General features: G+C 36.5%; 2 protein-coding genes across 5 annotated transcripts in view; one reads left to right on the top strand and one right to left on the bottom strand.

Annotated features, from left to right (window-relative positions):
* The window catches only part of LOC139967910 (ubiquitin domain-containing protein 1-like), a 26657-nt gene extending 22058 nt beyond the window's left edge, over nucleotides 1-4599 (bottom strand). The window contains exon 1 of one of the 2 annotated variants that reach the window (XM_071972118.1): nucleotides 4466-4599. The gene's annotated coding sequence lies outside the window, so the exon portion shown is untranslated. Of the gene's footprint in view, nucleotides 1-4459 lie in introns of both variants that reach the window. The other variant, XM_071972117.1, reaches the window with a different exon arrangement.
* LOC139967909 (MMS19 nucleotide excision repair protein homolog) overlaps nucleotides 4565-14072 on the top strand; it is a 22692-nt gene continuing 13184 nt past the window's right edge. For 2 of the 3 annotated variants that reach the window (XM_071972116.1, XM_071972114.1), the window contains exons 1-10: nucleotides 4804-4927; nucleotides 6936-6984; nucleotides 7746-7849; nucleotides 8609-8694; nucleotides 9534-9678; nucleotides 10444-10572; nucleotides 10809-10957; nucleotides 11713-11865; nucleotides 12588-12726; nucleotides 13281-13435. In XM_071972116.1, the coding sequence (XP_071828217.1) occupies nucleotides 4819-4927; nucleotides 6936-6984; nucleotides 7746-7849; nucleotides 8609-8694; nucleotides 9534-9678; nucleotides 10444-10572; nucleotides 10809-10957; nucleotides 11713-11865; nucleotides 12588-12726; nucleotides 13281-13435 (1218 nt within the window). In that variant the 5' untranslated portion in view covers nucleotides 4804-4818. Of the gene's footprint in view, nucleotides 4660-4803; nucleotides 4928-6935; nucleotides 6985-7745; nucleotides 7850-8608; nucleotides 8695-9533; nucleotides 9679-10443; nucleotides 10573-10808; nucleotides 10958-11712; nucleotides 11866-12587; nucleotides 12727-13280; nucleotides 13436-14072 lie in introns of those variants that run through there. The other variant, XM_071972115.1, reaches the window with a different exon arrangement.

Below are 14072 nucleotides of genomic sequence, written 5' to 3'. Positions count from 1 at the left end.
CCCTACACTGTAGCCTTGATCAGTGGCTATATTAATGGGCTCTCACTGTAGCCTTGATCAGTGGTTATATTAATGGGCCCTACACTGTAGCCTTGATCAGTGGTTATATTAATGGGCCCTACACTGTAGCCTTGATCAGTGGTTATATTAATGGGCCCTACACTGTAGCCTTGATCAGTGGTTATATTATGGGCCCGACACTGTAGCCTTGATCAGTGGTTATATTAATGGGCCCTACACTGTAGCCTTGATCAGTGGTTATATTAATGGGCCCTACACTGTAGCCTTGATCAGTGGTTATATTAATGGGCCCTACACTGTAGCCTTGATCAGTGGTTATATTAATGGGCCCTACACTGTAGCCTTGATCAGTGGTTATATTAATGGGCCCTACACTGTAGCCTTGATCAGTGGTTATATTAATGGGCCCTACACTGTAGCCTTGATCAGTGGTTACTGTACATCAATGGGCCCTACACTGTAGCCTTGATCAGTGGTTATATTAATGGGCCCTACACTGTAGCCTTGATCAGTGGTTATATTAATGGGCCCTACACTGTAGCCTTGATCAGTGGTTATATTAATGGGCCCTACACTATAGCCTTGATCAATGGTTACTGTACTTCAATGGGCCCTACACTGTAGCCTTGATCAGTGGTTATATTAATGGGCCCTACACTGTAGCCTTGATCAGTGGTGATATTAATGGGCCCTACACTGTAGCCTTGATCTTGCACATGCCTTTACCACTTCCTATCATTGAGTCAGCTAGTAATTGAAAAATTTAGCTGGGTGAGTGACAGTTTTTGCTCTCATTTTGTTATATAGAGTAATGTACATTTTACAAAATTTCATCAAACAGCTAAGTACTGTAAGAAAAAATCTTCCTCTGTTTAGGAGATACAGGTATGCTTGTTTAAGAACTGTGTCTAAGAACTGTCATTTTGTACTTAAATCTGGTGATGTGATAATGCTACTAGGATCTTTGTTAATCTTTCATATTTTGAAGGCAGACTGTTAAACTGTGGTGACACTTGAATACCAATGCAATCCATAGTTCATGTTGATATGATACAGTAGGTTCAATCTTTTATACCCACTATTTAGTCAGCATTATTAAAACCCATGTCCATTACAGAGAGAAAAAGAAAATGAAGCACATGTCATATTTAGACTTGCTGTGTAAGAGAACAATTAATCCATCATAAGTTCCAAAGGGAATAGTACTTTTCTTGCAACTTAGCTCTTCAATGATGAAGTTGTTTATGACAATGACTGCACATTTATCACATAGACCAATAATGATGGTTCAGTATTTTGTCTCATCCTGTTAGAGTGACATGTACAGTACCCCTCAAGATAATGTACTTAGAGATCTTTGTGTGTTGTTTTGGTTATATGTGTTCCATGTATTCCTGTAAGTAATACAGAGTAGTAGAGTACAGTAATGTAGGTTTAGGCATTGAACTACTATCAGTACTGTAAAAAACAATGTAGACATATTGTCACAAGGCTTAGAATATGCTGAAACAGTCCTCAGGATCTGCTGTTTGTCTTAGTCAAGCCCATCTTATCTTAAATTTACACCATGCAAGAAAATCTGTATGCTTATGGGCGCAAAGGTTAAGGTACAGGTGATGTTGTTGTACAGTATGTACATCAATCTTGAATCCTCCCAAGCTTGCATATTAATTAGTTACTGTACTGCCTGTCACACAACATACCACACAGACCAACAGTAAAAGGAATAACTTATTGGAATCCCAGGTATCCAGAAAGAACAAAATACTAATACAAAATGGTCAGATTGTTGAGCAATCTAGAAAGATGAATCAAGACCTATATTTTGCATTCAAATACCTATCAGTCTTAAAGGAAACCAGCCTGAAGTTTGGAAAGGAATTTATATAGTTATAAACATTTAACTCCTCATGAATGTTTTTTTCTCACCAAGCATGTTGATCTCATTATACATGTACAGTAATGTAATGTACTGCAGGTCACTCTCCTGAATGGTAAAATTGCGGAGGGAAGATTAAGTGGTTGGAGTCTAAGACAGTAGATTAGGTTAATGAGGGGTGACTGGTAAGAGATAAGCGAAGTGACCTGAATAGTCAATTTGACTAGAAGGTTGTCATGGTTGAATAAGTTACTAGGAAAAATAATATAAAGGAATAAAAGTCCCAGAACTGATTCTACTTAAATTGTAGCCCGGGTTACACAGTATATTTGCATACAATAACGTACACTTCCTTTGTTGGATAAGTTATGTTAAATTACTACTGGATTTGGAGTTCCAAAAATCATAGTTATTTTTTTCAGTTTTAATCTCTGAACTGAGATTGACATTAAAGTCGGCCTGCCCAGGGCTTTAACTTAGGCCACTGCATAGAAAATATACTAATTCTGTGTTAATACGCTAAACTTCTGCATCACCAATTATATGGATTCATTCTGCAATTTACAGTTTTCACCCATACTGAGCAATAATTACAGTATGATAGACGAACATGCTGTAATCACCATGTTGGCCAGGGTGTTATGATAATCACTATTACAAGTATAGTTCAGCAAACAAACATAGTGTGGATGTTGACCTAGTCTTGTTTGGAGACACTGTACTGTATGTGAGCCATGAGGATGTGACTTTTACCTCAAAGTCCAGAATTCTGGGCCTACTCAAGTATATTAAGCAATAAGCTAGGGATAAATGAATATCTAGCGCAAATCCTACTAGTTTTGCTTGGAGCAATTTAGCTAACTTTAAAAGGCCAATTAGCCTCTAGCCTAAACTCTAGCCTTATAATAAAGTAACACAATGATGTTATACAGTATGGTAAACTTGCAATACTGTACTTAGGGTATATTTTAAAGCCTACAGTAAGGACAACTGTAATAATGATCTTGCTGATTTTGCTGTGGTTTCATCAATCTTTTGATCAGAATGTGAATTAAACTTGTAAAGGTTGTGAATGAACTGCTCGAAGCGAGGAAAAATTTCCCCTAAGTGTGCACGCAAGATGCTTTAAAGGTAGTCAGCATAGGCCCAAATTATATTTATATATACTGAATATCCCAGTATTGGAAAATTTCCTCGAAGGTTGTGATAAAAACAGTTTAAGAATTTTGAACAAAGGTGACCATATTTGAATATCTAGCATATTTATATAGTATATAGTATCAGTGAAACTTTCTTTGAGTCACGTGGAAAGATGTTCCATGTTCAAATGTTCAAATGCGACACCATGTTCAAATGTGACGGTTCGCTGGATAGACTGAATTGTAGTTAAGACAAGATTGGGGAATAGATACAGGTTCCAGTGCCATTCCGCCAAAGTACATACCACCATACCATAGGTTTCGATCCTTTCTCCCATGGCGGAAAGGCTCGAACCTATGACGGAGAGAACATTTTAGGAATGGATTTTACACAGGAATGTATCAGTGAAACTTTTTTTGATTCGCGTGGGTGGACTGAATTGTTAATTAAAAAGACTGATTCTGATTGTTGACTTAAATGACCAATTTTGTGGGCCTAGGTAGTGTGAAGCGAAGCAATATACAGTGCATATAGGCCAACAGTGCACCCACAATGTGCTCTTTCCGCCATACAAAAGTGCTTTACTGCCATCGGAGGAATATGGCGGAATGGTGCTTTTTCTATGGCGGAAAGTACCGATTGCGTAATGACACGGACCCCATAGAAACATAGTCTTTAATGTACATGTTGATTGAATAGTTTTAACTGTAAGTTCGTAATCTTGAATTGATACACTGTCAAATATATAGTTGGTTGAATAAATAGAATTAAGTTAGGTTGATTGTTTATAAAAAAGACCAATTCTGATTTTTGATTTAAATGACCGATTTTTTAAGCCTAAACTAGTGTGAAGTGTAGCAATATAAAGTGCATATACTGAAGGCCTACCATGCCCCTACAATAAATGAGCTTTTTCGGCCATACAAAAGTGTTTAACTGCCATCTGGGTAACATGGCACTTTTTCTATGGCAGAAAGAGCACATTCTCTATGGCAGAATGTACCAATGGCGGAATGATATGCCCCTCCCTCCCTAGGCCTAAGTATTGTAATAAATTAAAATATTATGGAAATCTTATGTGACTGAACTCGCTCTAGGCTATATATTTCCAGGAAATCCTAGAGAAACTCAGTAATGATTGAAATACTTATCTTCCTATACGACTAAATGATGTACGTAGCCACAATAGGTCGCCACATAGACATACTTAGTACTACTACTAGGCTAGGCTACTGTTGCCTAAGTTACTGGTCCTCCTAACTGATGTCCTTACGTTAGTTTGTGTCTGGTATCGCCTGAAGTCTTTAACTTAAGGAAACATCAACGCCAAAACTTAAATTTTGACATTATGAACACCTAAAAAGATTAAAAGAAGCACCACCAGTAGAAGAAATCGACCAGAATCACCACATAACTTACAATTACCGTTTCAGTGTTTTCTGGTTCCGATTGACACATATCACAATTCACAGTTTACCACAATAACAATGCATCATGGTGCTATACAGTGTATATGGGCATTGATCTATATATAATGTGCATAACGTTTAGTAGTGCTATGCCCACAGAAAATTTCTGTGTCTATATGCTCCTACACAATCCGAACATTTCAAGGCCAGGTAACTTTCAAGTGACTCTTTATACAATAACTGGTTATCAAAAATAGTCTTTTAACATTTGTAAATTATTTTTAAGGTATAATTTATATTATTTAAAAATGTATTATGTAGTAAATTGAATATTGAACACAATCTGAAGATTTAAAAGGAATATATAATATGATCATATTGGTACGAGGTGAGAAAATGGCGACTTCCATGGTTCTCGAAAAGATTGAAGAATTTGTGATCGGTGGTAGTAATTCGTGTGTCAGTGAAATCGCACACGGTACGATCGCATCTGTATGGAGTGTTTTTCATCGTGAAAAATTTTACAATCTGGTGGTAGTCTAGTTCTATTTTCCGAACACATGTTGGAATTGGTGGCCATGTTACGTAATGTTAACGACAATAACAGCTACCCTAACACTACAGTTACGGAAGCCTAGCCCAATAGTATGCTACAGTAATGCGTCAATTTGACGGGGGCCGTGTCATTCCGACATCGGTACATTCCGCCATAGAAAATGTGCCAGGCCCGCAAAATCCACAAATCGGTCATTTAAATCGACAATCAGAATCGGTCTTTTTAATGAACGATCAACCTTAATTAATTCGATTAATTCAACCAACTATTATATATTTTAAGACAGTGTATCGACTCTTACGAACTTACAATACAACTTAAAAGTAAAACTTTTCAATCAGCATTAATTAACATGCATTAAAGACTATCTATTCCCCAATCTTGTCTTAACTACAATTCAGTCTATGTGAACTGGGCCAAACTTTAGAATCCGTACCATATGAATGGGAAAGCTTACTTTGAATCGGCAGAATAACAACTGTATAATCCGGTTAGGATTAGGAGATAGAAGAACGGGAGGTGGAGATAGGGAGTGATTACATGAATGTGGGAGAGAGATAGTAAGCGGGATATGGATAAACAGAAATAGTCGAATGGTACGGATTCTAAATTAGTACCGCGAACTGTCACATTTGAAGATGGTGTACCTATCCTTCCACACGAATCAAAGAATGTTTCACTGATACATTCCTGTGTAAAATCCATTCCTAAAATGTACCTTTACACCATAGGTTTCGAGCCTTTCCCCCATTGCGGAAAGGATCGCAACCTATGGCGAAAGGTATGGCAGTATGTAACTATGGAGGAATGGCACTATAACCCAAATTGAGAGCAGTATAGTCAATAGAGCCCATAGAATTGCAGGGGGATTAAGTGCTAGCATTGCAAAATTTTCAACACTGGTTGAATTATATAGTTTCCTCATTATACTGATTGCCCTAAGCTAGGATATACAGATTCTGTGACACAACAGTAGCCTATGTACATGGTACAAACTAACACCGGTAAAATATTTAATTAGTATATGCAAAAATTTACCTAAATACAGCACTGTAGTCCCAACGTTAGGGCCTAAGTTTATTCAGAAAGTGTAGTTAACCACTTTGAAAAATTTCTTCATTAAATGTTTCTCTTAAAGATACACCCAGGCCTAAATATTACTTTACCAATATTCCAATTTACATACATACATACATACATACAGCCTTTTCGGTCTTAAATAGGTGATCCTGTTAACGGATCATACAAAAAACATCTCTATCAACTCAAGAACTAATCCTTTGAAAATTTATTGATGGTGAATCTGTGAACTTTCCAGAAAATTGACAGAAGAAAATATTGACAGAAGGAAAGACCTAATGTTTTAGTAGGATAATAATATGTTGAAGTGGCGACTTTGTGACAGTTTATGTTACGCTAGTTCTGTCTCAAACATACAGAATTTTTGTTTTTTTTCTTAAGTCAAACAACTTAGGTCTTTTCACCACTGTTTGAGCATGATGCATTTGCTATTTTTTGGCAATAAATGATGCAATGGCCACTAGTTACAAAAATGATGAAACATGAAAGTACAACATAGTGCCAATGGCAGAGTAATGGTGCACCAGGCATAACTTCAATATAAACTGAGACTTCCTGAAACCAATTCTCTTAATAGAGACCTAACTTGGATTGCAAAAAAAGTGCTCCCTTATACTATAAATTGATATCAGACTTGCAGATACCATGGGGCCAAGAATACTAGTGACAAATACCCACAGTTGCATATATTATGGATTATGTATATACTATGGATATTATGAATATTATTTATGATTAAGTGGATCATTCTCATCACAATGGGTGTTTAAGTGTGTAGACTACACCAGAACTGTTAGTATTACATGAAAAGATCTTAAAAATACGTCAATTTTCTCTTTTGATCATGCAGGAATTTCCAGTAAAGAAACTAACCTGCTACAGCTGATTGAAAGTTCCGAGTATGTCCTTTCAAAATTATTGTTTTTTCTGTTTAACTCTTCTGTTTTGTTTATACAAGGGCTTAAGTGTACAAGCGTGAGAGAGCTGCTTTTGAGTTACTCCCAACTCAGTATTCATTGCTGTTATACTTCCAGTTTTAAACTGTTTTGCATTCAGAACGAAACCCAAAATAGATAACAAAGTGGAAGGGAAGACTGACATTGAAACTTTTGTCATTTGGTCGTCATAAGTATTGTGCAGCACAGTGTTGATGAAAATCAGTTCCGTCTCATTTTGCAACAGTGTTTATGATTAATGTTAGAAAAAAGGTGATGCCTATGACAGTTTTGTCACATGTCACTATACCTGTAGAATGAGTAGAAAGCACTGGAAGTTGAATACTATACATGTAAGACAGGGAGCATGTCAATGAAAAGCTAATATATTTAAGTTGATGAATATTGAATAAGATTGTGATGGTGAAGATGTTGTAACCACTCCCACCTGTCATTTATGTCATTGTCGAAGAAACTAAATGAAAACAACAACTTCAACAAGTTGCACTGCATGGGTGAGTGGAGTTGTTTCCTTCCAGTTTGCATTTTGCGCATGGACAAAAATATTAGCAAATACAATCTACAGTGTATGTAAAATCTTTCAAAGGTTAGAAAAATTTCGACATTTTAACAGAAAGGTTTCTGTGCAAGGAGTTTATATTTGTCTGGTCACTTAAATTTGTTTGAAGTTTATGTTTACTTACTGTTCTGTTTTCTGTGTTTAGACCATTTTTGACAAACAAGAGCACCGATATAAGGGCCAGAGGAGTGCGGCTCATCTCTGATGTCTTGCATTTCTTACCAAAGAATACACTGAGTCCAGATGAAGGTAAGTTATTGATTCAGCGTTACACAATGCATTTCATGGAGCAGTTTACTGTCCTCTTAGATGGTTGTGACTGTTCAGCATTGCACAATTAAGACTTTCAATGTGCTGTACATGTAAAGTAGAAAGGTGGGCAGGGGGGGGGGGTGGATGGTGGATGGTTGACATCGTCTTTTCTCACAGAAGTAGCTTTTATGTAGAACATGTGCAATGGAAAAAATGTGAATTTATTTTTCTTTGGGGGGGGGGGGGAGGGGACGGTATCTCTACAGTATGTGAGGGAGTTTATGATATGTGGCAAAGGACATCAAGTGCTGCTGCCATTTGTGTGACACTTCATAGTGGGTATAATTGCCCATGCATATTTATGCAAAGAACCACTACAGTAGATTAGATTTTTAACAAGATTATGCTCTATCTCTTTTGATAACAAACAATTTGGGTCATTGTTTCCCAAAGAAAATGGGGTTCTGTAACCCCTGTAGGGGATACCTTGGAACTTGGTATTTATCATTAATGAAAGGTAATAATGAAAAGTATAAGTCATCCTAGGTCAAATTACAATACTTAGTCAGTTCTCATATGCAAATGTAGTGGAGTCATATTGGACTTTAATCTCACAGAGAAAGTCAAAGTCAAAGTCATCAACTGGCTTTCATGATAAATAAATGAATACCACTAATAACTGTCATATTTTGTTTTTCAGTTTTGGTTACAAAATTGAAGTGTTTTGTCTCTTCTCCTCTTCTCTTCTTTTTGTAGCGAAAGTTTTAGCTTCATTCTTCTGTGACAGACTAAAGGACCATCATTCCATCACTCCTCATACACTCTATGGGCTTTTAGCATTGGTAAGTATGATGCAAACACTTCAAATTGATGATAGGAAGCACACTCACACATTCATGTACAAATAGACATACTTTTGAACAGTAGCAATATATACTACTGTTAAGTCATTTTTGCACACATATTATGTTCCCTGAAGGTAACAATTGTCTTAATTTATTTAATAGATGGCTGTTCAATTTGAACATGTAAATGTTTATTGACTTAGCTGTTTCATAAACTCACATACAGGTGTTCAAAGTGGAATCACTGGTGAGAGCAAAAAAAACATGCAAAGTAAAATAAAACTATTAACTCATCAGGGTCTGTTTGTGTAATATAACGTTGAATTAACAATCTATTTCAAACTCACTCAAACTTCATGGTTTCCTTATGACATACTTTTTGAACCTTAATGTTGACTTATTGTTTGATGACATTGGGCAGGTGGGATTGACTTTCGTAGAGACAGATATATCCTTTCTTGACAGCCTCACATTTAGCCATCCGTTCATTTATTCTCAAACGATGTATATCAATTGAGCTCTTAAAAAGGCTTATATACCTTCAGTTCAGAAGACATGCATACTTAACTTTTACAACGGATTGAATATCGATCAATTAAAGAAATTTACAAAAATTTACAAAAACTACAGAAATTTGACGTTTATCACCAGAGATTGCACAGGTCTGCACTCGCTAACAATTTTTAACCACCGAATAGGAGTTGCCATGGCATGTCTTAAATATTCATGACGCTATCATAAATCTGCATACTATTAAATGAAAATGTTTTGTATTCACTTAACGAATGATGTTTGCGGAGAAGTGTTATCGTTGAATGTTTTTATTCAAACCACAGAGTAGCGCTGTCCACATACCGTATGGAACTCCCTGTCAGATTCTCGGCACGATCTTTCGGGAAGTGCAGGTTCAGACCCTTCTCCATGTCGACAGGCGCTCCGTCTTCAACATCATTCGTAATTTTCTGCAGAACCAGATGACAGGTGAGTCAGAGGAGCTTCAACTCGTCTTCTTTCTTCTTGATATTATTAACGAGCTTTGTCAAACTCCATTCGACCAGTTTTGTTGGAAAAATTTCTCCTCAGTGTTATGTTGGTGTATATTATTTGTGCACTTCAGCAAACTCACAAGTCCTTCCTGCTGCATGAGTGAGTCAGCAGATAGCAAGGCTTCAGTACCTGTAGCCTATCGTGTTGTTTGTGTAGACACTCACAAGTTTAGGGAGTTAACTTATCTTAGTGATGTCAAGCCTCAACTTCGTAGGACCATGTTTTTTAACCTGAGGTCAGTGGACCCCAAGGGGATCTGTGAAAAAAAAATTTGGGCCAGCAAATGCAAATTAATGCAAATAAATTGGGTCTATAAGGTTTTCATAAGTCTGTGAACAATTAATTGACTTTAATATGTATTCAAAACAGTCAGAACAATCTCAAAGTGATATCTGGTTCAAATAAAAAGGAACTTTTTTTTTTACTTCATTGATGATACTCCCTGAGCCCCTAGCCATACCCTTTGTGCTTAATTTTTCATAATTCCCATTTTTGTTATTTTGAAGTGATACATAGTTTGTTATTGATTTGCTTTGTGATTCATTTTGCAGAGTTGAGGACAAATTAGGACTGGAGTTTGTTTACGGCTTCATGCAGGCTTAATTGTTTATGGAGCGATCGTTTTTAAATTCCCATTATGTTTTTTTGAAGTGACACATTTTCTTTGTTATTTGATTTACTTTGTCATTTATTTTGCAGAGTTGAAGGACAAATTAGGATCGGAGTTTGTTTACGGCTTCATGCAGGTCATGGACGGAGAGAAGGATCCGCGTAATCTTGTCATCTTGTTTAGACTATATCCAGTCATTGTTCAAAATTTCCCAGTCTGTGAGTAAACTTTTAGTTCAAAGTAATTTGTGTTCTACAGATTGCAGGTCATAGTTTAACAATACATAGAAGTATGTTATGAATATTACAACTTGGTTAATCTCCCACACTTCCATCGTCATCGAAGTCATGAATAATATAATTGTATATTACATATTATATAAGTTTGGAAAATATGTTTACATTAAGCCCCCCCATTGATGTCAACCTCTTCTTTCTTCTTTCCCATGCAAAAGCTGTGTTTGCAGAAGAATTGTTTGAAGTGGCAGCTTGCTATTTTCCTGTTGACTTCCAGCCGAGATCCAAAGATGCAGATGCAATCACTCGAGATACGCTCTCAGATGCTCTGTCACACTGCTTGGCTGCCTCTCCTAAGTTTGCTCAGGTAAGATTTTAGAATTGATATTCTTATACCACTGAAAGATACAGTAGTCTCCTAAGTTTGCCCAGGTGTAATGTTAGAATTGATAATCTTATGTATGTATTTTAGATCCTCCTGCAAGCAGGAACTCGCGAAGAAGCCTCATTGGCTTATCAAAGCCGCAAGCTGCTTATCAAAGCCCCAAGCTGACCGAAGTCAGTCTCTTACATTCATATTTAACGTCTATGATTATGAAATGTCAATTATCAACAACTCTGTAACTGGACGACATACATTAATCTTGGAGTGACTCAAACCGGGGACCTTATGATTGGAAGGCGCCGGCGTTAACCACTGAGCTAACACTGTACCACTGAAGTTTGCCCAGGTGTGATGTGAGAATTGATATTCCTATACCACTGAAAGATACAGTAGTCTCCTAAGTTTGCCCAGGTGTGATGTGAGAATTGATAATCTTATACCACTGAAAGATACAGTAGTCTCCTAAGTTTGCCCATGTGTGATGTGAGAATTGATATTCTTATACCACTGAAAGATACAGTAGTCTCCTAAGATTGCCCAGGTGTGATGTGAGAATTGATAATCTTATACCACTGAAAGATACAGTATAGTTGAGGAGCAGGGTAATCTAACATTGCCCCTACGACTGCAATTTAGTTAATTGTTGATGCTCCATAAACTAAGCCCTTTTTCCCTGCTGTCTGCCTCTGTAGCTTGTTGTCTTTTAACTTTCCCGCACATTTCCACAATCGTTTCAGTTTTGTTTGCCTTTGCTGATGGAGAAGATGACGTCCGATCTCGACACAGCCAGAAGTGACGCATACAAAGCGTTAGCATTGTGTGCCCCGGTGTACGGACCACTGGAACTGAGCGACTATCTCATACAGATATGGAATGCTATACGGCTGGAGGTATGAAAATTCAAATAAAAAGCAATTTGGTTTGTTTTTTACAAAGTATTTTCTTCTTTTTCTCTTCATTTTTATCTGTGTCTGATTGAGGCAGGTTAGTAATTTTTCATGATTCTGGTTCCCTGACCTTGAAGGTTATTACTGGACTGATGGCATATCAACAGACTTCAGTTAGAGCCTGTCAATTGAGCTGTAAAAGGTGTTGAGAGAAACTTTTGCAGTATTACAGATGTTGGAGTAATTCATTCATTTGATGTCTCTTTAGGTTTAATAAGCAGCAATTTTTGCTTTTTGATTTTTAGTCACAATTTCCTTAGAGAGGTTTTTGACAAGCCCCATTTTCTAAAGAAGTCTATGTACCAGATAAGAATTGACAGGGAACATTTTGATTATGTCAGGACAGGGAACCTCCTTTTCCTCTATTTCCACCCCTCCTTCCATTTCCAACTGTCTGTACCTCACCCCTCACCCCTCACCCTCACCAGCCAGAGCACTGAAACAAGGTACCATCGTTCAATTATCAATAAAAAAGCAGCTTTGCAGCAAGCTATGAAGAATCCTTGGTCAAAGATTGTTTACGACAAACTGATTTGGTTTAAGTTTTGTGTTCTTCGAGAGTATGTTATGATTTTCTGATTGTAACTATAAACTTTCAGTAAAATAATTTTGACATGTTAAAATGTAAATACCCTGTCATTTTTTAATTTTTTTTTTAATTCTAGATTTTTCAAGTTTTTAACACCAACACAGAGCATACAATTCTCTCTGCATTGAGGAGTATAGTCCAATCATTCGCGTTGAGTCCCATCGCTGGAAAAACAACAACATCTTTAGAAGAGTTCTACAAGAAAGTGTTCGAAGGTAGGCAAAATTCTGACTTAATGTTACCCCAAAAAAGAAAGGAAATTGCATTGAATGAAGCATTTTCAACTTACAAATATCCAATCATAGGAACTTTTAATGTTTAATTTTAAACCAAACTAAAAGTGTTGTATTGTTTTACTATTGTTGTAAAACAGAAATGTGGTATATAAACTCTAAACGGTTTGTAGTTTCTCTAACTTACAATGCATTAACTTAAGTCTTAAACGGTTTGTAGTTTCTCCAACTTACAATGCATTAAACTTAAGTCTTAAACGGTTTGTAGTTTCTCTAACTTACAATGCATTAAACTTAAGTCTTAAACAGTTTGTAGTTTCTCTAACTTACAATGCATTAAACTTAAGTCTTAAACGGTTTGTAGTTTCTCTAACTTACAATGCATTAAACTTAATTCTTCTGAGGATTCCATAATTGTGAGAGCTTTGTTGTATGTGTTGACCATGTTGTGTGTTTGTTCAGTATATTTTGGAGCAATGATGCCTCACTTTAAATACTTTGCTAACCTTACATCTTCTCCATTCTTAATATTCCAGGATGTAGCAACCATCTACGAGATCAAGACCTGAGACTGCTTCAGCCATGCTCTCACCTCCTGGAGGCTATTGCATCTGCATCGCCATCCTCTTGTTCGACCGTCCTGGAGTTTGTTATTCCTCTTCTACTAGAACAATCTAAAAAGGATTTGCCAGTAAGTAGCCGAGAGTTTAATTTGTTTCAAGCATTGAGATGAATGTCTTTGAAAAAGTGTCGAAATTTGAAATGGATTCCCAACTTGAAATGGATTCCCAACTTTGCTCTATATTCAGAAGTGAAAATTCCTAGAAATTAGACCAAACATAACTAATAAAAGACTCCTATGCAGGGCAAGTTTTTAAGAACCTTTTTTGGTTTTTCCACAGATAATCAGGTATTACTTTTTTGTTGTCCAATGAGCAAAGTTTGTTGTCCGAAAAATGTAGCAAAGAGATAAGAAAAGAAAAAAAAATGGAGGATTAATATGTACACTGTAGAGGAGGTATTTATGTTTGGTAAATGGTTGGCTTTTGGCCAAAACAGATGTTTTCTTGTTTGGATGAATTGACATTTCTTATTTACTGACTCATTGATAACATGCAAATACTAATGATTAAAAAAAAGTCTAGGGAAAAATTAGTTTGTTTGACTCATGAGAGATGACCATATTCTTAGCATCCTGGTGAAGTTTTGCATGTAACTCCTACTTAGCGTTTAAATGAGGTACTGTAAAATTTGAAGTTGACACATTTTGTACCAGAAGTGAACTTGAGGCAATCATGTATGATGTCATAGAAAGCGCACGGACAAAT

The sequence above is a fragment of the Apostichopus japonicus genome, chromosome 5 (genome assembly GCF_037975245.1).
Source record: "Apostichopus japonicus isolate 1M-3 chromosome 5, ASM3797524v1, whole genome shotgun sequence".
Classification (NCBI taxonomy): Eukaryota; Metazoa; Echinodermata; class Holothuroidea; order Aspidochirotida; family Stichopodidae; genus Apostichopus; species Apostichopus japonicus.
Note: the sequence above shows the minus strand (reverse complement) of the source record. Positions and strands in the feature narration are given on the sequence as shown.